The sequence below is a fragment of the Stenella coeruleoalba genome (assembly GCF_951394435.1).
Source record: "Stenella coeruleoalba genome assembly, chromosome: 5".
NCBI classification, from domain to species: Eukaryota; Metazoa; Chordata; class Mammalia; order Artiodactyla; family Delphinidae; genus Stenella; species Stenella coeruleoalba.
Genome location: NC_137150.1, coordinates 28,218,432 through 28,241,728, shown reverse-complemented (window position 1 = coordinate 28,241,728; position 23,297 = coordinate 28,218,432). Strand labels below are relative to the sequence as shown.

The window sequence follows — 23,297 nt, the reverse complement described above, 5'->3', positions numbered from 1 at the left end:
AACGAGCCGCCACACGCAAGATTCTTCTCGTATCACACTTTATTGGAGCACAGCTTGGTTGAAGAAAGATGGAAGGAAGACCCCGCAATCCTCTAGCAGTCTGCTTATATAGGGATTAAGAACATGTGTCGCTCTGTGATTGGCTTTCGCCGATGGTGCGATTTGTGAGCCAGCATCGGATAGGTCGCTACTTTAAAACCTCATTAGTATACTTAGCGCAAGCGCAGTGGCCACAGGAAGGATGACTCAGCTTATTTCAGCTTCCTGCCGCGTAGCAGTTAGCTGACCGCGCCCTACAGTCCAGGCCTTGTATCCAGTCAGAGTCACTGCTGGAAGAGCAGGAGGAGGAGGAGGAACGCTTGCCATGTTTGTGGTGTTTCTGCTTCTTTTTATGAGCTTTTTTCATTTTCTTTTGCATCTTCTTGTCAATCACCATTCCTGGTCCAACCATGCCAGGAGCCAATGTATTCACAGGACACATACCAGGGGCAGGTGGTGGGTATGGAGGGGGGTAGGGACCTGAGGGTTGGCATCCTGGATACCCTGGTTGTGGCACAGGATGACAGGGCCCACCAGGGGGAAAGGCTGGATTCCCCTGGGGTGCTCCTGGGGGAGTGGGAAAGGGGCCTGGAGGAAAGGTAGGGGTGGCAGGTGGTGGATGGGCAGGATTGCAACCTCCAGGGTACCCGACGTTGGGGGTGTGTGGATATGGCCCTGACTGCCCGGCATTGGGATTCCATATGTTCAGGTATTTCCTCCAGCCCAGGAATGGAAAAGGAAGGAAACTGAGGAATCCAGGCGTCCCGTCACCTCTACACCACTGCTTGGGCGGACTCCTGCTGCCCATTTTTTGATTGGGCTGTTTGTTTTTTGATGTTGAGCTGTATGAGCTGTTTGTATATTTTGGAGATTAACCCCTTGTTGGTCGCTTCATTTGCAAATATTTTCTCCCATTCTGTAGGTTCTCTTTTCATTTTGTTTATGGTTTCCTTTGCTGTGCAAAAGCTTTTAAGTTTAATTAGGTCCCATTTGTTTATTTTTGTTCTTATTTCCATTACTCTAGGAGACGGATCAAAAAAGATATTACTATGATTTATGTCAAAGAGTGTTCTGCCTATGTTTTCCTCTAGGAATTTTATAGTATCTAGTTTTACATTTAGGTCTTTAATCCATTTTGAGTTTTTGTGCATGGTGTTAGACAGTGTTCTAATTTCATTCTTTTGCATGTACTGTTCAGTTTTCCCAGCACCACTTATTGAAGAGGCTCTTTTCTCCATTGTATTTTCTTGCCTCCTTTGTCATAGACTAGTTGACCATAGATGAATAGGTTTATTTCTGGGCTTTCTATCCTGCTCCATTGATTTGTATTTCTGTTTTTGTGCCAGTACCATACTGTTTGGATTACTGTAGCTTTGTATTGTAGTCTGAAGTTAGGTAGTGTGATTCCTCCAGCTTCATTTTTCTTTCTCAAGATTGCCTTGGCTATTTGGGGTCTTCTGTGTTTCCATACAAATTAAAACTTTTTTTTGTTCTAGTTCTGTGAAAAATGCCATTGGTAATATGATAGAGATTGCATTGACTGTAGATTGTCTTCTGTGGTATAGTCATCTTGACAACATTGATTCTTCTAATCCAAAACATGGTATATCTTTCCATCTGTTTGTGTCATTATATCACATTTTATTTATCCATTCCTTATTTTTTTTGAATTCTTACCTTTTTTTAAACATCTTTATTGGAGTATAATTGCTTTACAATGGTGTGTTAGTTTCTGCTTTGTAACAAAGTGAATCAGTTATACATATACATACGTTCCCATATCTCTTCCCTCTTGCATCTCCCTCCCTCCCACCCTCCCTATCCCACCCCTCTAGGTGGTCACAAACCATTGAGCTGATCTCCCTGTGCTATGTGGCTGCTTCCCATTAGCTATCTATTTTACGTTTGGTAGTGTGTATATGTCCATGTCACTCTCTCACTTTCTCACAGCTTACCCTTCCCCCTCCCCATATCCTCAAGTCCATTCTCTAGTAGGTCTGTGTCTTTATTCTCGTCTTACTCCTAGGTTCTTCATAACATTTTTTTTTCTTAGATTCCATATATATGTGTTAGCATATGGTATTTGTTTTTCTCTTTCTGACTTACTTCACTCTGTATGACAGACTCCAGGTCCATCCACCTCACTACAAATATCTCAATTTCGTTTCTTTTTATGGCTGAGTAATATTCCATTGTATATATGTGCCACATCTTTATCCATTCATCCAATGATGGACACCTAGGTTGCTTCCATGTCCTGGGTATTGTAAGTAGAGCTGCAATGAACATTTTGGTACATGACTCTTTTTGAATTATGGTTTTCTCAGGGTATATGTCCAGTAGTGGGATTGCTGGGTCATATGGTAGTTTTATTTTCAGTTTTTTAAGGAACCTCCATACTGTTTTCCATAGTGGCTGTATCAATTTACATTCCCATCAAAGCCCAGAGATAAATCCATGTACATATGGTCACCTTATCTTTGATAAAGGAGGCAAGAATATACAGTGGAGAAAAGACAGCCTCTTCAATAAGTGGTGCTGGGAAAACTGGACAGATAACATGTAGAAGTATGAAATTAGAACACTCCCTAACACCATACACAAAAATAAACTCAAAATGGATTAAAGACCTAAATGTAAGGCCAAACACTATCAAACTCTTAGAGGAAAACATAGGCAGAACACTGTATGACATAAATCACAGCAGGATCCTTTTTGACCCACCTCCCAGAGAAATGGAAATAAAGATAAACAAATGGGACCTAATGAAACTTAAAAGCTTTTGCACAGCAAAGGAAACCATAAAGAAGACAAAAAGACAACCCTCAGAATGGGAGAAAATATTTGCGAATGAAGCAACTGACAAAGGATTAATCTCCAAAATTTACAAGCAGCTTATGCAGCTCAATAACAAAAAACAAACAACCCAATCCAAAAATGGGCAGAAGACCTAAATAGACATTTCTCCAAAGAAGATATACAGATTGCCAACAAACCCATGAAAGAATGCTCAACATCATTAATCATTAGAGAAATGAAAATCAAAACTACAATGAGATATCATCTCACACCGGTCAGAATGGCCATCATCAAAAAATCTAGAAACAATAAATGCTGGAGAGGGTGTGGAGAAAAGGGAACCCTCTTGCACTATCCATTCATTATTGACAGACATTAAGGTTGTTTTAATATTTTGCCTATTCTAAATAACGTTGCAATGAACATGGGGTGCATATATCTTTTTGAGTTAATGTTTTTATTTCCTTTGGATAAATACCGAGAAGTGGAATTGCTGGATCATATGATAGTTCTGTTTTTAAGTTTTTGAGGAACCCCATACTGTTTTCCACAGCGGCCGCATCAATTTACATTCCCACCATGCGTGAAGGTTCTCTTTACTCCACATCTTCACCAACAATTGTTATTTGTTGTCTTTCTGATTATAGCCATTCTGACAGATGTATGTGGTTTTGATTTGCATTTCCCTGATGTCTAGTTGATGTTGAACACCTTTTCACACACCTGTTGGCCATCTGTGTGCCTTCTTTGCAGAAATGTCTTTTCAGATCCTCTGCTCATTTTTTTTTTTTTTCCTGCGGTACGCAGGCCTCTCACTGTTGTGGCCTCTCCCGTTGGAGAGCACAGGCTCCAGACGCGCAGGCCCAGTGGCCATGGCTCACGGACCCAGCCGCTCCATGGCATGTGGGATCCTCCCGGACCGGGGCACGAACCTGTGTCCCCTGCATCGGCAGGCGGACTCTCAACCACTGTGCCACCAGGGAAGCCCCTCTGCTCATTTTTTAATTGAAAACAATCTTTTGCTATTGAGTTGTATGAGATCTTTATATATTTTGGATATTAGCCCCTTATCAGATACATGACTTGCAAATATTTTCTCCCACTCTGTAGGTTGTGTTATCATTTTGTATATGGTTTCCTTTGCTGTGCACAAGCTTTTTAGTTTGATTAGGTCACATTTGCTTATTTTTTTTTTTTTTCTTTTTGCGGTACGCGGGCCTCTCACTGTTGTGACCTCTCCCATTGCGGAACACAGGCTCCGGACGCGCAGGCTCAGCGGCCATGGCTCACGGGCCTAGCCGCTCCGCGCCATGTGGGATCTTCCCGGACCGGGCAAGAACCCGCGTCCCCTGCATCGGCAAGCGGACTCTCAACCACTGCGCCACCAGGGAAGCCCACATTTGCTTATTTTTGCTTTTGTTTTCCTTGCCTGAGGAGACCGATTCAAAAAATATTGCTAAGAATGATGTCAAAGAGCAAACTGCCTATGTTTTCTTCCAGGAGTTTTATGATTTCAGGCAGGTCTTACACTTAAGTCTTTAATCAGTTTTGAGTTTATTATTGTATATGGTGTGAGAAAGTAGTCCAGTTTGAATCTGTAGCTGTCCTGTTTCTTCAACACTATTTATTGAAGAGGCTGTCTTTTCCTCATTGTATATTAACTGACCATATAAGTGTGGATTCATTTCTGGGCTCTCTATTCTGTTCTGTTGATCTACACGTCTGTTTTTTGCTAGTACCACAGTGTCTTGATTTCTGTTTGCTTTGCAGTATAGTTTGAAATCAGGGAGCATACTTCTAGCTGTGTTCTTCTTTTTCCAGATTGTTTTAGCTTTCCAGTTGCTTTTGTATTTCCATACAAATTTTAGAATTATTTGTTCTAGTTCTGTGAAAGTTGACATTGGAATTTTTATAGGGATTGCATTGAATCTTTATTTTATTTTTAAAGAATAACTTTCAATTACAGCAGCTTTTATTATCTTTTAAAATTTTTAGTATTTATTTATTTTATTTCTGGCTGTATCGGGTCTTAGTTGCGGCATGCTGGATCTTCGTTGTGGCATGTGGGATCTTTTCGATGGGGCACGTGGGCTTCTCACTAGTTGTGGTGTAGGGGCTTCTTTCTAGTTGCAGGACACGGGCTTAGTTGCCCCGTGGCATGTGGGATCTTAGTTCCCTGACCAGGGATCGAACCTGCGTCTGCTGTACTGGAAGGCAGATTCTTTACCACTGGACTACCAGGGAAGTCCCAGCAATGTCTTCCGATATGAAAAAATTTCATCCCTACTTCAAAATATATACAAAAATGAAATCCTAAGAAATTAGGTATCTAAATTGGAAAAAAATTTAAACCATTAGCAGAGAGTGTAGGAAATATCTTTTTGAGCTTTCTTGGGAAACATTTTTAAAACTGACCCAAAAAGTAGAGACCATAAGAGACTGTGAAATTTCACCGTATGAGAATTATAAGGGCATGCACAATTAGACAAGTTAAAAAACAAGCAGCACACTGGAAGAAAATATTTATAAGCTATAAAACATAAAGGATTAGTAGCTTGAATATATAAAAATTTTCAAATGAATAAAGAATAGTCTCATAGGTCTAATAGAAAAAAAGACTTAAGGATATAAACTGACAATAAGCAGACATGAATATATCAATGAACAGATTTCTACTCAGTTGTATAAAGGAAGTATAACTTCTTCATTTACATAATTGACTTCATCTTCCTCCTGAGCCTCCACCTCATTGGTATGGGGGATTTGGAGTTGGGGGTTGGGGAATAGGTACACTGTAAACTTTCCAGATAAGTGAATCTCAGACATTTTTGGTTCTCATTCATCTTCAGATAACACAGCACCTTTTTGTAAATGTTTCCCGTTTGGATTCTCTCCTCCTTTCCTTGCTTCTCCTTAGGATGGTGGCTGGGAACATGGTAGGTGGCGATTAGCCAATCTGAGTACCATCCTCCATCTTATTTTCCCCAGATTCTTAAATGGGAAGCAAGGAAAAAACCTCCTTTTCTTGGCCTTTGCTTCAGCTAATGCTAAGGATTTTTACTCATAGAAGCTGAAAGTCATGATACATGTGAGTGATGAATGCTTACATTCTCTATTCTGTCCCTCTTTTATTTTCCACATCCTACTCTTGGGTAAGAGTGGCCTTTTCCTCTTTCCATTCTCATCCAGTTAGGACTCTTCAGTCCTCTCTGCATGATGATTTCTATTAAAATTCTATGTTCAGTCTTCCAAACATTGCTGTTGATATTTAAAGGTTGCTTAAGAAATTAAATGTAACTTTTCTGTCTGGAGAAAGATTGATTCTCATGACACTTGCCTAATAACTCCAGGCTGAAAGCTAACCTCTTTAATCTGGGTTGTATCTGTCCTCCCCACCGAAAAGATTAAAGCCATTAGACTTGATGGGTGATAAGTTGAAAGACAATAAGACTTACAATGTATGAAAATATATCTGATGAATGGATAAAGAAGATGTGGTACATATATATAATGGAATACTACTCAGCCATAAAAAGGAATGAAATAATGCCATTTGCAGCAACATGGATGCAACTAGAGATTATCATACTAAGTGAAGTCAGAAAGAGAAAGACAAATATCATATATCACTTATATGAGGAATCTAAAACATGACACAAATGAACCTAAGTGTGAAACAGAAACAGAATCACAGACATACAGGACAGACTGGTGGTTGCCAAGGGGGAAGGGGTTGGGGGAGGGATGGAGTGGGAGGTTGGGGTTTAGCAGATGTAAGCTTTTATATATAGAATGGATAAACAACAGGTCCTACTGTAAAGCACAGAGAACTATATTCAAGATCCTATGATAAACCATAATGGAAAAGAATATTAAAAAAAGAAGGTATACATATGTATAGTTAAAAAAAATATTTATTTGGTTGTGCCGGGTCTTAGTTGCCGCAGGTGGGCTCCTTAGTTGCAGCACATGGGTTCCTTAGTTGTGGCATGCATGTGGGGTCTGGTTCCCTGACCAGGGATCGAACCCGGGCCCCCTGCATTGGGAGTGTGGAGTCTTAACCACTGCACCAGCAGGAAAGTCTCTATATATGTATAATTGAATCACTTTGCTGTACAGCAAAAATTAACACAGCATTGTAAATCAACTATACTTCAGTTAAAAAAGAGAAAATATAAATGAAATTGCTTTAAAAAATATTATTACATGTGAAAAATTGCACTATCTTACCAGTAGCTAGGAAATTGCAAATTTGAAAAATGAGATACCGCTGGCAAACAGTTTAAAGTTTGGTGAAAGACTGCTAGAGGCTGTTTAAACTGTTGCAACCACCCAAGAGAACAATTGGCACTATGAAGAAAACTGTAAATGTATATATTATGCCACCCGTCAATACAACTTCTAAGTATACTTCCTAGAGGAACTCTTCCTCAGTTGCATAAGATGACAAGTGTGAGGATATTCACTGCAGTTTCGTTTGTAATACTAAAAACTACGCAAATATCCATTAATAAATTAACAAATAAAATATAGTATATTCATATGATGGAAACAAAAACCTTTAGGAGAAATGGACCATATATATATCTATAAGTGATGATTTCAAAAATAACTGAGGAAAAATGTGAACTGAAGAATATAATGCCAGTTATAAAAATTTAATTGTTCACAAAGCAACATAAACATTGATTATTTATATCTCCATACATGTAGCATTCATGTATTGACTAGAATGATACCCCCGAAATTCATGATGTTATGAGAATCCTCTGGGAATGGGCAGCAGGAAATGGGGATCAAAGGGTATGACTACATTATCTTTAATAATTTCTTTACAGTAAAAAAGACTTTAAAGAAATAGTACTAAGAAGTAACAGCTGCCAAGTCTGGGTGATGGGCTCATGAGCATGAAAAAGTGCTCAGTAATAAATTAGACCAGGGAATTCCCTGGTGGTCCAGTGATTAGGACTCTGCACTGCTGAGGGCCTGGGTTTGATCCCTGGTTGGGCAAGTAAGATCCCACAAGCTGGAATGTCCATGATGTGAAGCTGAGTGTGTCCTCGCGTGTAGCAGTTCTTCTTATCACCCCCATGGGGAAATCAAGGCAAAGCCTAGACTGCCATGAAATTAAAAATTAGCCATTTGATTGTTAAAGTACAGGGGAATGTGGCATTGTACAAACTGTTTCTTTAAGGAAAAAAATCATAGCTTCCCCTTTCCTCCTTCCATTAAATATTGCTTTCACTCATTTTTTCGTTGTATTTTTAGAAATATTTCCAAAAAGTCCAGTGTATTACATTTGTGCCATTTATTCATTTATTTATTCAATGTGCATTTATCTTGACTGACCAGCTCCGGAGAAAAGTGTTAGGAAAGCAAGAAGAAAGGAAAAATGAAAGTCGGTGATCAGACTTCATTTAAATATTCAAGACCTATATGAAGAAAATTATAATTTCTTTGCTGCTAGTTAAAGACCAGAATAAATGGAGATGAACATCAAGATAAAAAGAACCATATCTGTGGTGGACAGTGTGATGCACCAACCAGAATCTTCTTCAGTGAGAGTTGTTTCCATAACTGGCTTCAGCTATTATCCCCTTTATAAACTGTCTCCAGTGAGGAAAGCTGCCTTGCCCAGAGCCATGGCCCTTCCCTGGTTTCTCACACCGAAAGACTGATGGATGAGGGAATTGGGCTATTTCAACCTAACCTGGGACAGCTCTGACCAGCCATTCTAACTCCAGAGCTCCCAGTGAGGTTGGCTGAGGCTGTCGCTGGACCTCCTATACCTCGTCTTCTCTCTCTGACCACTACTGTTTACTTTGCTTCTCTTTCACAAGGATCTTCTTAATAATATTGTGCATGCTAAAAAAAAATGATCAGAAGCATTTCAGAGGACACTGCGGAGGTCATACAGGTAAAACTACAATTACAAAAGGAAGGAAAAAACCTGGAATGGAGAGAAAGAAGAGATGCATGGGAAGGTGATGAAAAAGGGGATAAACTGGAAAAAAATTGAGGTGAGTTTGAGGCAAGAGTAGCGGTGAAACAAGAAAAATGGAGTTGGCCGAAGGTGACAGAGGTGGAAGAAACAGCTCATGCAGCAGTGGCAAGGGATCTAAACATCCATGGTTGGCTATTTGTGGTCTACCCTTGTGAAAAGTCCTTACCAGAATCTACTTTTGTAAAAAAATCTTTTTGCTGCTGTCGATCAAGGCATTTTGCTTAAAAAAAAAACCAAAACCCGAGAACTAACAAAACCAAAATAAAAAATGCAGCTGCCCACTGTCCATGAATGAAGATGCTGCATCTCTGAGCGGTGGCATGGGCTCAAAGTGAGTGTAGGTAGATCACTAAGTGCCGGAAGCTGGGTGCAAGGAATTGTAGGAGGCAGTTCATTCCGGGATCAGGCATTTTCCGCCCTTGAGCAGAGGACCATGAGAGGGCGTTGGGGGCGCTCGTGAGGACCCGGACAAGGAGAGGGAGGTAGAGGTTGGAGTGGTGGGTCGGGGAAGGGCTCCGGAAGGTGCAAGTACAGGTTGTCGTCATGGTGAGGAGAGCCTCTCTCTGGACTGGGGTTGGGCGCCCGAGGCCAGGGCTCTGGGACAAAGCCCTGCGCGCTGGGGCCTGACACCCTTGCCGCGGGGCTGCGGAGCCCTGTGACGTAGCCGGCTTCAGCATCCATCCCAGGCGGCAGGAACTCGGCGTCCGCGTCCTCCTTGTTGGCCTCTTCTTGGCAGGCGATCTCTGGGACAGCTGCGCACAAGAATCCTGGCTCCAGGGCCATGTACTCCCCTAGAGCGCTCAGGAAAGCGCCCCGTCCCAGGCCCTGTCCCCACGGGCCTTCCACACCCGAGCCCAGGAGGGCCTCGGGGACCAGCATGAGGATGTGATCTCCGAGAGACACTTGCAGCACGGACGTGGGCTCGGGCTCCAGCAGCAGGTCGACGTCGTCCAGGGGCAGGTGCAGGCCACAGCCGGCGGGCAGGACCACCATGGAGGTTAGCGCGCCCTTGGCCAGGGGCTCAGGCACGTTGTCCATGCTGGGCACCGCCTCAGCTTCGGGTTCCTCCATTCGATGGCGCTTACCAGGGCCAGGTCCTCCGGGCTGCGGCCCCCACCAGTCCGCAAGGTAGGCGATGGGGCTGCGGGGCCAGCTGCCCATCACCTTGACCGACGGACCTGCGGGCGGCGGTCCCAGAGCCTGGCAGAGGGCGAGGAGGCGCTCGGTCCTGCACGCTGTGACGGGTCTCGATGACAGGTGAGGCAAGCCGGGACGGGCCGAATGGGGCGCAGGACAGCGCGATGCGGGTCGAGTCCTCGGAGCTCTGGGGTCACCTCCCAAGAGTACCGCAGTCCAGGTTTCTAGCGGAGCTGCGTCTGCAGCTGGGTTGGGCCTCGGGCGTTGGAATCTTCAGCTCTTCACGCTGACCCCTATGCGCGCTGGATGATTAACAACATGGGATGTCATGTGACCTGCGGCTGCCGGGAAGTCTCAGTGTAAGCCCCGCCTTCTGCCAGAGATAGGATTGGATCAGCGTTAGTGCAATGCAGGAGCGGGAGAGTTTTGTTTTTTTTTAAACGAAAGTGTAGCATAATACTCCTTGGGTGCCCGTATGCGGCCCAGTGGTCTTTATTACTTTTATTCTTGGGAAAATATCCAAAATACAATCTCATCAACTGCTTGCTTACTTTTAGAAGTAGCTTATGTCTAATGTCTTCTAAGATTTTCCATGAGGCTATGAAAAGCCTTTATCCCACCACCAGTCACTCCTTCCCAACCCTACCCACATGGTTCTTGAAATTCTTTTCACCCAGGAGACAAATTAGAAATGCAATTTTTCTTCGGTAAAAAAACTTGAAAATATTCAAGTGAAATGGACTGATTGCAGTTTTTGTTGTTGTTTCTGGAGACCAGTATGTGGTAATTATTAATAACAGTACGGAAATTTTATCATGAAGTTAGCCTTTGTCTTTAAACTTGCTGTCTGACGTGTTATAATGAGTTTAAAAAGTTAGTTTATTCACTTCTCATTAGTGAAGGTCAGAGGAGAGAAGGAAATTTTACAAAATTAAACACCAGGGTTGTGTTGGACTTGGGAATTAAATACACACATGTTTAACTTTAAAACAGAGATCTTTGACATTTTACCTATACGCTTATGGCAAAAAACCTAGATGTGGAATTGCTGGGTAGTAGTGTGTGGCACCGGAACAATAGGAGAGATAAAGCCAGACTGCTTTCTTAAATAGTTGTCCTAATTTATATTTCTGTGAGCAGTGGGTAAGTGTTCCCTTTCCACCACATCCTTGCCAACACTTAGTATGGTTAGATTTCTAAGCATTTTCCAATCTGATGGTATTTCATCATTTATTTATACTGTAGTTCTCTGATTACTTATAAGGTTGATCATGTTTTCATATGTATTGGCCACTTGTGTAACATCTGTGTAGTATGTGTTTATGTCTTTTGCCCATTTTTGGATGTTACTGAATTTTGGAACTTCTTTTATATTTATGTGTGTTGAAATTATCTTTTCCCATTTTGTGGCTTGTTTGTATTCACATTCTTTATAGTGCCTTTTGATAAACAGAATTTCTTAACTTTAATATAGTTTCAGATGTATTAGTGTTGTTCTCTATGCTTTGTAATTTTTGTGTATTGTTTAAGAAATACTCCCTATTCCAAGATAATTTTTATATCTTCCGAATATTTAAATGTTCGCTTTTCAAAATTTAAACTCTTTATCCAAATCCAGATTTAAAAATGATTGTTTTCTATGGATGAGACAGTGATTCAATTTCAATCTTTTCCTCATTGTGCATGTTGACCCAATTCTTTTATTGAAAAGTGCTTTCCTGGGACTTGCCTGACAGTCTGTTGGTTAAGACTCTGTGCTTCCACTGCAGGGGACATGGGTTTGATCCCTGGTCGGGGAACTAAGATCCCACAAGCTGCGCAGCATGGCCAAAAAAAAAAAAATCTTTTCTCTTTGAACTGCATCATTTCCTGGGTTACATACTTTTTGGTTTACGTGTGGATATGTTTTTCATCTATTATGATGCACTGATTTAATTGTCTAACCAGAAGCAATTTCACACAATTAATACGTTTAATACATTGTTTGCAAAATATTTAACATATAATAATTAATGCGATACTAATTAAATTAGTATACTTTCATAATAAGTTTTTTAGTCGACAAAATCTTTGTTTATGACCATTTTTGAAAAATGGATTTATTAAGCAAAGAATTCCTGGTCAAAACACTTGTTTTCTAGCAGTACTGCTATTATTCCACTGTTTACTGTCTTCCATTGCTGTTTCTGAGAAGTCAGTTGTCTGACTGCATTGCCTTTTTATTGTAGTTGTCTTTTCTTTCTGCTTATAAAAAATATTCTCTTTGGATTTGGTGTTTTGTGGGCTTATAGTAGTCTGTCTAAATGTGTATTTTTTAAAATTTATCAATCTTGAAAGTTGTTGTGCTTCCTGAATGAGGACACTATACTATGTCCCAGAACTATGTATATTCTTGCAAATAGGCTTCTTTTCCCTTTCTTCCATGCTGAAAGTCTTGCCACCTCTACCTGCCATAGGATCATGAAGACTAATTTCATCATGCCTTTTACTCCTGTTCATTGTAGGAAACTGTTCATCCCTAATATCTCAGATTAAAAATCTTCAAATACTCAGTACCTGGCCTTTTCTCACTACCTCATATCCTTCTCCTTTTCATTCTGCCTTCTGGAACTCATAGTCAATCACAGAACTAAAAACTCTTCAACTTCTGTGATATTCCCTTTAACTTTCTTTTTATAACTGAAACCTGCTTCTTCTGAGTTCCCTTTTTTCCCTGGAGGCTTCTCAAGTGGAGGCTATTTTCTCTCACATACCCCTAGTACCCATGGCTGGAGGTACAGTGTATGTTATTCTTGCTCCTCATTGATGTTTCCCATTCATATCTCCATTATTCCTGAATTTCACATCATCAGAGTGTAACCACTGTCTAATTTGTCTTGGTGCAATCCTCTACCCTCTTTCCAACTGTAGGACGCCTCTCCCTCACTCCTTAAATGTTTTTTACTCTTGGCTTTCTGTCACTTTCTATTGTTATTTGGTTGTACCAGGTCTTAGTTGCTGCTTGTGGGCTCCTTAGTTGTGGCATGCAAACTCTTAGTTGTGGCATGCATGTGGGATCTGGTTCCCTGGCCAGGGATCGAACCCAGGCCTGCTGCATTGGGAGCATGGAGTCTTAACCACCGCACCACCAGGGAAGTCCCTCTGTCACTCTCTCTTGATGCTGTCATAATTCTTGGTGATTTCAAAATGCACATTAGGTAGTTTTTACAGAACACTGGTGTATCTCTATCTTGTACCACTCCCCTGCATTCTAGACTCCCATCTCTCACTTTCTACTAAACATCTCCACTGAATATGTAACAGGTACTTCACATGACATATGTCCAAAATTGAACATTTTTTTCTATATGTACTACCCTTAGGTCTTTCCAATTTCAGAAAATAACAATTGCATTTTTTTTGCCCTTGTCCCAAACCCTAAAGTTATCCTAGCATCTCTCTCACCTCTTGCATGAGGAAATTCTGTTTTCTCTGTCTTCAGAATGTATCCAACTACATGCCACTTCATATCACTCCTCTTCCTATTACTTTAATGTAAGGCACCGTTACTTCTTGTGTGAATTATTGTACTCCATGAAGGCAGTAATTTTTAACTATTTTGTTCTTGGCTGTACTCCTGGAGTTTGGAAAGGTGCCTGGTACATAGTAGGCACTTAATGCATGTTTGTTGAATGAATGAGTGACTGATTTTTTTCTGTCATCACATCTGGAGAATTTCTCATTCATTATTTCTGTGAATAAAGCTACTTCCTGTGCTTTCAGTGTTCCCCCTCTCTATCTACAACAGTCATGTAGTAGAACTACTCCCTCTCTGATAATGTCTCTTAGTCTCCCTTTCATATTTTATGTTTTTACCCTCCTTAGCTTTATGGATGATTTCTCTAGCTCAGTGTTTCCATTTTCTTTTTTTAATTTTTATTTTATATTGGGATATAGTTGATTTACAATGTTGTGTTAGTTTCCAGTGTAACAGCAATGTGGTTCAGTTATACATATACATATATCCATTCTTTTTCAGATTCTTTTCCCATATAGGTTATTGTAGAATATTGAGTAGACTTCCCTGTGCTATACAGTAGGTCCTTGTTGATCATCTATTTTATATATAGTAATGTGTATATGTTAATCCCAAACTCCTAATTTATCCCTCCCCCCACCTTTCCCTTTGGTAACCATAAGTTTGTTTTCGAAGTCTGTGAGTCTGTTTCTGTTTTGTAAATAAATATCATCTTTTTAGATTCCACTTTTAAGTGATATCATACGATATTTGTCTTTCTCTGTCTGACTTACTTCACTTAGTATGATATTCTCTGGGGCCATCCACGTTGTTGCAAATGACATTATTTCTTTTTTATGGCTGAGTAGTATTCCATTTTATATATGTATCACATCTTCTTTATCCACCCCTCTGTCGATGGATATTTAGGTTGCTTCTGTGTCTTGCTATTGTAACTAGTGCTGCAGTGAACACTGGGGTGCATGTATCTTTTTGAATTAGAGTTTTATCCAGATATATGCCCAGGAGTGGGATTGCTCGATCATGTGGTAGTTCTATTTTTAGTTTTTTAAAGACCCTTCATACTGTTTTCCATAGTGGCTGCACCAACTTACATTCCCACCAGCAGTGTAGGAGGGTTCCCTTTTCACCACACCCTCTCCAGCAATTATTATTTGTAGACTTTTAAATGATGGCCATTCTGACCAGTGTGAGGTGATACCTCACTGAAGTTTTGATTTGCATTTCTCTAATATTTAGTGATGTTGAGCATCTTTTCATGTGTTTTTTTTAAAATATAGATTTATTTATTTATTTATGGCTGTGTTGGGTCTTCCTTGTTGCTCACGGGCTTTCTCTAGTTGAGGCGTGTGGGGGCTACTCTTCACTGCAGTGCGTGGGCTTCTCATTGCAGTGGCTTCTCTTGCTGGTGGAGCATGGGCTCTAGGCACGCAGGCTTCAGTAGTTGTGGCATGTGGGCTCAGTAGTTGTGGCTCACGTGCTCTAGAGTGCAGGCTCAGTAGTTGTGGTGAACGGGCTTAGTTGCTCCGCAGCATGTGGGATCTTCCCGGACCAGGGATCGAACCCGTGTCCCCTGCATTGGCAGGTGATTCTTAACCACTGCTCCACCAGGGAAGTCCCTCATGTGCTTTTTGGCCATATTTATTTCTTCTTTGGAGAAATGTTTATTTAGGTCTTCTGCCCAATTTTTGATTGGGTTGTTTGTTTTATTGAGCTGCATGAGCTGTTTGTATGTTTTGCAGATTAGTCCCTTGTCAGTCGCATCGTTTGCAGATATTTTCTCACATTTGTGGGTTGTCTTTTCATTTTATTTATGATTTCCTTTACTGTGCAAAAGCTTTATGGGTGACTTCTCTAGTTCAGTGTTCCCATCCATTTTTAATTCTGTCTAAACTGTTGTTTAACCCATTCATTGTATTTCTCACTTCCATGTTTACAAATTTAATCCCCAGAAATTTTCTTTAGTTCCCTTTTAAAGTTGCCATATCTTTTGGTATTTTTTCTTGGCTACACTTATGTTGCCCTCTTTTGTGTCCTCAAATCATATTAATTTTATTTTAAGATAGTTTATATATGATAATTCATCAATTTCAATCATTTGAGGGACTGATTTTCCTTGTTTTGAATATTTCTCATTTTTTCTTACTTATGGTGGTTTCTTCCCTTATGTGTTCTCTGATTTTGGATTATAAGTTTAGAATCACAAGAAGGTCATCTCTGAGAAGGTACTTAGCCCTGAGTATAAGCTGTATTCTCAGAGAAAATTTGTTTTACTTTTGCCAGGTTAACCGTCTACCAGAGAATATCTTGAACTAAACTGTCACCTACCCCCTATTCTGTTCAATTCTACCTGGAGCCAAGGCTGAGACAGATACATTTATGTCCCATCTCCTTTTGTTTTATGAGGTGTTTTTTTTTTCTTTTTCTTGTTAGATTAGCTATTGGAGGTATTTTCTGGAAGCCTGGGATTTTTTTCAGGGCTGTGTGACCCGGACTTTTATTCGCTCCCCCATAAATGGGCCATTAAAACCAAAGCTCTAGGTCATCATAGAATGTTAGGTATCCCCATGTACCTTCTTGTTTTAGCATACACTTTCCTGTCTGGGTTTGTGATATGTCATCATTTTTGACCTTGGAAGATTTCTCTTACATTTTTACTAGCTGTGATATGCCTTTAAAATATTAAAATAATTTTTATCCATCAGTTTCATGAGTGTTCCTCTTGAGGATATTTTGTACTGTTTGGTTCACATGTTGCTAAAAATGGGTACCCTCAGTTATAGATTATGAGGCTCTTGCAATAGAAGGTATAATTTTGCAAACAGGGCCATCTTCCCTCTTCATAATAATCAGATAATTAGGCTGGGACTTGTGTCTGGTTGATTGCTATGTTTTGGGGGTAAGGAGGAGAGATTGTGGAATTGTGGTGGGAATTGTGGATGAGATGGTAGTACAGGGGATTCCTTCTACTGGAGGCAGAGAGCAATGATAGGAAATATTAAAGCATATTAAATATAGACATCTACTTTGAAAAGAAAGACACAAGCTTGCAGGGACCAGAGACAGAGTAGAAAATCCAATCTCTGAATGGACAGCTGATATTTTGATGTATTTGGGGCACTGAGACTAAAATATATAATGGCAGCTGGGATTTCTGTTCTTTTGAGGGGGCTCAAAATCAGCCCATTGCCAATCATCAGAGGTTGAAGAGGCAGTGACCACTATTTCAAGGTTGTACCTGTGGTTGATCAGGAAAGACAGGTGGAAACTGCAAATGACCAGTTGTGATTTGTGACATGTAATTGCTTGGGGATTAGACCTGTGACGTTCTAGAGTTCCAAAAGCCATGGCTCTGAGTTGTTTTCCACTAGGAAGTGGAAATTATAAAAAATTATAACTGTGAGATGAAGAAGATGAATTCTCACTCAAAAGGCACCCACCAATGAAATGACCAAGCACATGCGGCAATCCAAAGTGATGAAAGAACAAAGAATAGGAGATTTTACTTGTGAGGAAATTGAATTAAGGGAGCCATTAATTAATGTTTAAATAATTTCAAAACATAAAGGATGGAATACCATCCATGAAACAAAAATAGGAGTTTATAATACTAAGTGGGGAAGTTTTGAAACAAGAATAAGGAAGTAAAATCTTGAAAAAAATTCTTTGAAATAAATACATTCTTGTAGAAGTATAAACAGAAGAAACTTGATTAAAGTATTAACTGGATTAAAAAATAGAAAGCTGGAGTTGATAAAGCATACAGCACATGATATTAAGATGTTAAGAGTCATGGGAGATTGAGCAGTGCCACTATTTATCTGATTGGATTTCCAGACATGAGGATGTGTTTTTTTTTAAATTAATTTATTATTTTTGGCTGTGTTGGGTCTTCGTTTCTGTGCGAGGGCTTTCTCTAGTTGCGGCGAGTGGGGGCCACTCTTCATCGCGGTGCGTGGACCTCTCACTATCGTGGCTCTCTTGTTGCGGAACAGGCTCCAGACGCGCAGGCTCAGTAGTTGTGGCTCACGGGCCCAGGTGCTCCGCGGCATGTGGGATCTTCCCAGACCAGGGCTCAGAACCCGTGTCCCCTGCATTGGCAGGCAGATTCTCAACCACTGCGCCACCAGGGAAGCCCGAGGATGTGTGTTATTACAAGAGATAGAGCCTAAGATTTTGTGGGATTTCAGGCAAGAGATAATTTCCCATATTGATAGTTAACCAAATCCATCGAGCCAAATAAAAATAGAATCTACCCCTAGAGATGTTACAGTAAAACTGTAGGATGCCAAAGGAAAAGAAACATTTTAAAATATGCTAAAATGTCAAAAAATACTTAGGAATAAGCCTGACCAAGGGCGTTAAAGACTTATATGCTGAGAACTATAGAACACTGATAAAGGACATTGAAGATGATTCAAAGAAATGGAAAGATATCCCATGCTCTTGGATTGGAAGAATCAATATTGTAAAATGGCCATACTCCCCAAGGCAATGTACAGATTTAATGCGAGCCCTATCAAATTACCCATGACATTTTTCACAGAACTAGAACAAATAATCCTAAAATTTATATGGAACCATAAAAAACCCAGAGTTGCCAAAGCAATCCTGAGGAAAAAGAACAAAGTTGGAGGCATAACCTCCTTCTTCAGACAATACTACAAAGCTACAGTAATCATAATAGTGTGGTATTGGCACAAAAACAGACATATGGATCAATGGAACAGAATAGAGAGCCCAGAAGTAAACCCACACACCTACAGTCAGTCTTTGACAAAGGAGGCAAGCATATACAACATAGAAAGACAGTCTCTGCAGCAAGTGATGTTGGGAAAGCTGGACTGCTGCATGTAAATCAGTGATATTAGAACAGTCCCTCGCCATTCTCTCATACACTACCAAACGTAAAATAGATAGCTAGTGCGAAGCAGCCGCATAGCACAGGGAGATCAGCTTGGTGGTTTGTGATCACCTAGAGCGGTGGGATAGGGAGGGTGGGAGGGAGGGAGACGCAGGAGGGAAGAGATATGGGGACATATGTATGTGTATAACTGATTCACTTTGTTATAAAACAGAAACTAACACACCACTGTAAAGCAATTATACTCCAATAAAGATGTTAAAAAAACAGTCCCTCACACCATACACAAAAATAAACCCAAAATGGCTTAAAGCTTTAAATATAAGACATGACACCATAAAACTCCTAGAAGAGAACATAGACAAAATATTCTCTGACAAAAATCGTAGCAGTGTTTCCATAGGTCAGTCTCCCAAGGCAATAGAAATAAAAGCAAAAATAAACAAATGGGACCTAATCAAACTTACAAGCTTTTACACAGCAAAAGAAACCATAAACAAAATGAAAAGACAGCCTATGGATGGGGGAAAAAATTTGCAACTGATGTCACTGACAAGGGCTTAATTTCCAAAATATACAAACAGGTTATGTAACTCTATAACAAAAAACCCAAAGAATCCAATCAAAAAATGGGCAGGGCTTCCCTGGTGGCGCAGTGGTTGAGAGTCCGCCTGCCGATTCAGGGGACACAGGTTCGTGCCTGGTCCGGGAAGATCCCACATGCCATGGAGCGGCTGGGCCCCTGAGCCATGTCCGCTGAGCCTGCGCATCCGGAGCTTGTGCTCCACAACGGGAGAGGCCGCAACAGTGAGAGGCCTGCGTACTGCAAAAAAAAAAAAAAGGGCAGAAGACCTAAATAGACATTTCTCCAAAGAAGACATACAGAAGGCCAAAAAGCACATGAAAAGATGCTCAACATCACTAATTACTAGACAAATGCAAATCAAAACTACAATGAGGTTATCACCTCACACTGGTCAGCATGACCATCATTAAAAAGTCCACATATAATAAATGCTGGAGAGGGTGTGGAGAAAAGGGAACTCTCCTACAGTGTTGAAGGGAATGTAAATTGGTGCAGCCATTATGGAGAACAGTATGGAGATTCCTTAAAAAACTAAAAACAGTTGCTATATGGTCCAGCAGTCCCACTCCTGGGCAAATATCCAGAGAAAACTCTAATTTGAAAAGATACATGCACCCCAGTGTTCATAGTATCACTGTTTAAAATAGCCAACTGGCTACTTCCTTGGTGGCGCAGTGGTTAAGAATCTGCCTGCCAGTGCAGGGGACACGGGTTTGAGCCCTGGGCTGGGAAGACCCCACATGCCACCAAGCAACTAAGCCCGTGTGCCACAACTACTGAAGCCCACTAGGCTAGAGCCCACGAGCCACAGCTACTGAGCCCACATGCCATTACTGAAGCCTGCGTGCCTAGACCCCGTGCTCTGCAACAAGAGAAGCCACCGCAATGAGAAGCCTGCGCGCTGCCACGAAGAGTAGCCCCCACTCGCTGCAACTAGAGAAAGCCCACATGCAGCAACAAAACCCAACACAGCCAAAAATTAAATAAATAAATAAATAAATGAAAAAAAATAGCCATACATGGAAGCAACCTAAATGCCTATCTACAGATGAATGGATAAAAAGATGTGGCATACCTATACACTGGAATACTACTCAGCCATAAAAGAGAATGAAATGATGCCATTTGCAGCAACATGGATGGACCTAGAGATTATCGTACTAAGTGAAGTAAGTCAAAGAAAGACAGATATCATAAGTTATCACTTATATGTGGAATCTAAAATATAATACAAATGAACTTATTTACAAAACAGAAATAGACTCACAGACATAGAAAACAATCTTATGCTTACCAAAGGGGAAAGAGGGTGGGGGAGAGATAAATTAGGAGTTTGGGATTAGCAGATACAAAACTATTATGTATTCAATGTAAAACAGATAAACAAGGTCCTACTGTATAGCACAGGGAATTATATGCAATATCCTGTAATAAACCATAACCATGTAAAAGAATATGGAAAAAAATATATAACTTTGCTGTACACCAGAAACTAACACAACAATGTAAATCAACTATACTTCAATAAAAAATAAAACTAAATTAAAAAATGTGGTAATGAACAGCTGATCAAATATAATAGGAATAACAACTTGATTGGCGGAGACCTCTTGCCTGCAACAACAATAAAAAATGGCAGAACAATGGAGTAATGTCTTTAAAGTACTTAAATAAAACTTTAGAATTAGGAATGAATATATAATAAAACATTTTCAGATATACAAGACTAAGAGAGTGTACTACGCAAAACATGCTGAGATTTACAAAACAAAGATAATTTACTACACATAGGGTACAGTGGAAAGAACTATTAACGTATATTCTTCAGCAAGAAGAAAATTGAGGCTAGACTTTGAGAGTGGAATATAAGAATAAAAAGGTAGAGAGGAAATGGTAAAGCATGTTGGTGAATATAAATACTATTGATGTTTAAGAAAACTGAAACCATCTTGTTTTCAGCTTTACCTGTAGATTTTATTTCTTTTATAAATATGTGAAACAAATATGGTAATTAATGTTTTATTTTTTAAAAATTTTATTTATTTATTTTTGGCTGCATTGGGTCTTCGTTGCTGCGCACCGGCTTTCTCTAGTTGCAGTCAGCGGGGGCTACTCTTTGTTGAGATGCACGGGCTTCTCTCTGGTTGCGAAGCATGGGCTCTAGGTGCACGGGCTTCAGTCGTGCCTAATGGGCTTAGTTGCTCCGAGGCATGTGGGATCTTCCCGGACCAGGGCTCAAACCCGTGTCCCCTGAATTAGCAGGCAGATTCTTAACCACTGCGCCACCAGGGAGGCCCCTAAATTAATGTTTTAAAAGTTAGAGGTTTGATTTACAAAAGAAAAAACTCAGGGTAGAATTTAAAAGGTATGAATAATGTGGAATAGCAGGAATGCAGACATTTCACATCAGTCTGTGAGTGAAAATAACCAGAGGAACAGATTTAAAAACGAAATGCGTATCCTAATATGTGCTGAAAACATCTGATAAAATCCAACATTTATTCATAATGAAAAGTGAACTTGACTGGAAGAGAACTTCCTCAGGTTAAGAGGAAGCTATGAACAAACATCATACAATTATGTATAGTAACCATCATACTGTTTTGCAGTTTTCCAGGAGAGAAGCTCAAAACACCAAGAAAGAGAAAAGCCATGGCTAAAAATCTTTATAAATTCACGGGAAAACACATAACATGAGAAATCCATTTATTTTTTGGTTTGGGGAGAAATAGGGTAGCAACGGTATGGTGCTGGAGAGAGTGGAATTTGAGAGAAAATAACTGATGCAAACGAGCGGGAATGGATAGGCCTGAGAATGATCTTGTAAAGAAGTCCAGATGTCTGAAAACACATTGTCCGGTATCCCTGGGCAGATTTTCCATTACAAAGATGAGGTCTAGAGTCTGCTTTCTTTTCCTGACGTCTTCTCCTGCTACTATAGCCAGTCTGGAGGGGAAAAGGAGTTGTTGGCACACGAAATGCTTAATTTCCAGGTTGTAGGACATTCAGTGTAAAAGACGCTGGGAAATCCATTGGGCCTCCAGGATGGTAGCCAGAATTTGTGTGTGTGTGTACCGGGGTGCAGTTCATTCCGGGAACAGACATCTCTGGGCCTTGCGCTTAGGACCATGGGGGTGTTGGGGGCGCTCGTGAGGACCCGGAGGACTCGGAGAGGGAGGTAGAGGTTGGAGTGGTGAGTCGGGGAAGGGCTCCAGAAGGTGGAAGCCCAGGTTGTCGTCGTGGTGAGGAGAGCCTTTCTCTGGACTAGGGGTGGGCGCCCGAGGCCAGGGCTCTGGGACAAAGCCCTGCGCGCTGGGGCCCGACACCCTTGCGGTGGGGCTGCGGAGCCCAGCGACGGAGCCGGCCTCAGCATCCATCCCAGGCGGCAGGAACTCGGCGTCTGCTTCCTCCTTGTTGGCCTCTTCTTGGCAGGCGATCTCTGGGACAGCTGCGCAGAAGAATCCCGGCGCCAGGGCCATGTACTCCCCGGGAGGGCTCAGGAAAGCGCCCCGTCCCAGGCCCTGTCCCCACGGGCCTTCCACACCCGAGCCCAGGAGGGCCTCGGGGACCAGCATGAGGATGTGATCTCCGAGAGACACTTGCAGCACGGACGTGGGCTCGGGCTCAAGGAGCACGTCGACGTCGTCTAGGGACAGGTGCAGGCCACAGCCGGCGGGCAGGACCACTACGGAAGTGAGCGCGTCCGCGGTCGGAGGTTCCGTCAGGTTGTCCAGGCTGGGCGTCGCCTCGGACTCGGACTCGGGGCCCTCGGGCTCCTCCGTGCGGCGGCGCTTGGCGGGGCCGGGTCCTTCGGCCTGCGGTCCCCACCAGTCCGCAGGGTAGGCACTGGGGCTGCGGGGCCGGCTGCCCATGACCTCGACCGACGGACAGCGCTCCCGGGGCCTGGCAGAGGGCGAGGGGGCGGAGCGCTCGATCCTGCACGCTGTGACGGGTTCCGACGACGGCTGAGGCAAGCCGGGGCGGGGCGGCGCGATGCGGGGACGGCAGGACTGCGCGATACGGGACGAGTCCTCGGAGCTCCGGGGCCGCCTCCCCGGGATCCTGCAGTTCAGGTTTCTAGGGGATCGGCGTCTGTCGCTAGGCTGGGCCTGGCGCCTTCGAATCTTCAGCTCCTCTCGCCGATTCGTCTACGCAACAGACAGCGAAAGATGTTGCAGGTGAAGCCAGTGGAATCCTAGTCGCAAAATGTCACGCTAAGCTCCGCCCCTTCCAAGGCTCCGCCCCGTAGAACTCGCGGTGTCTGTGCTGCCCAATAGCGGGGGCTGTGGTTGGTAGGAAGCTACTGTTGCAGTCCTACAGGGGGCAGAATACTCGTGTACTTCATTTTTAG

The 23,297-nt window shown here is 41.9% G+C and overlaps 2 protein-coding genes across 2 annotated transcripts; both read right to left on the bottom strand.

The window, feature by feature from the left end:
• Window positions 1–256: 256 nt before the first annotated feature.
• Window positions 257–902, bottom strand: LOC307187086 (proline-rich protein 13-like; the record flags this gene model as incomplete). The annotated part of the gene is made up of 1 exon (XM_079922827.1): window positions 257–902. Exon 1 carries the CDS (start codon window positions 845–847, stop codon window positions 257–259), a length of 591 nt encoding a protein of 196 aa, XP_079778953.1. The 5' UTR covers window positions 848–902.
• Window positions 903–8,472: 7,570 nt separating this feature from the next.
• LOC307187085 (uncharacterized protein) lies at window positions 8,473–22,840 on the bottom strand. Its single transcript, XM_079922826.1, has 2 exons — window positions 22,046–22,840; window positions 8,473–10,250 (listed from the first exon to the last, which is right to left on the bottom strand). The coding sequence occupies exons 1-2, from the start codon at window positions 22,816–22,818 to the stop codon at window positions 9,245–9,247; spliced, it is 1,779 nt and encodes a 592-aa protein (XP_079778952.1). The 5' UTR covers window positions 22,819–22,840; the 3' UTR covers window positions 8,473–9,244.
• Between the last annotated feature and the right edge of the window lie 457 nt (window positions 22,841–23,297).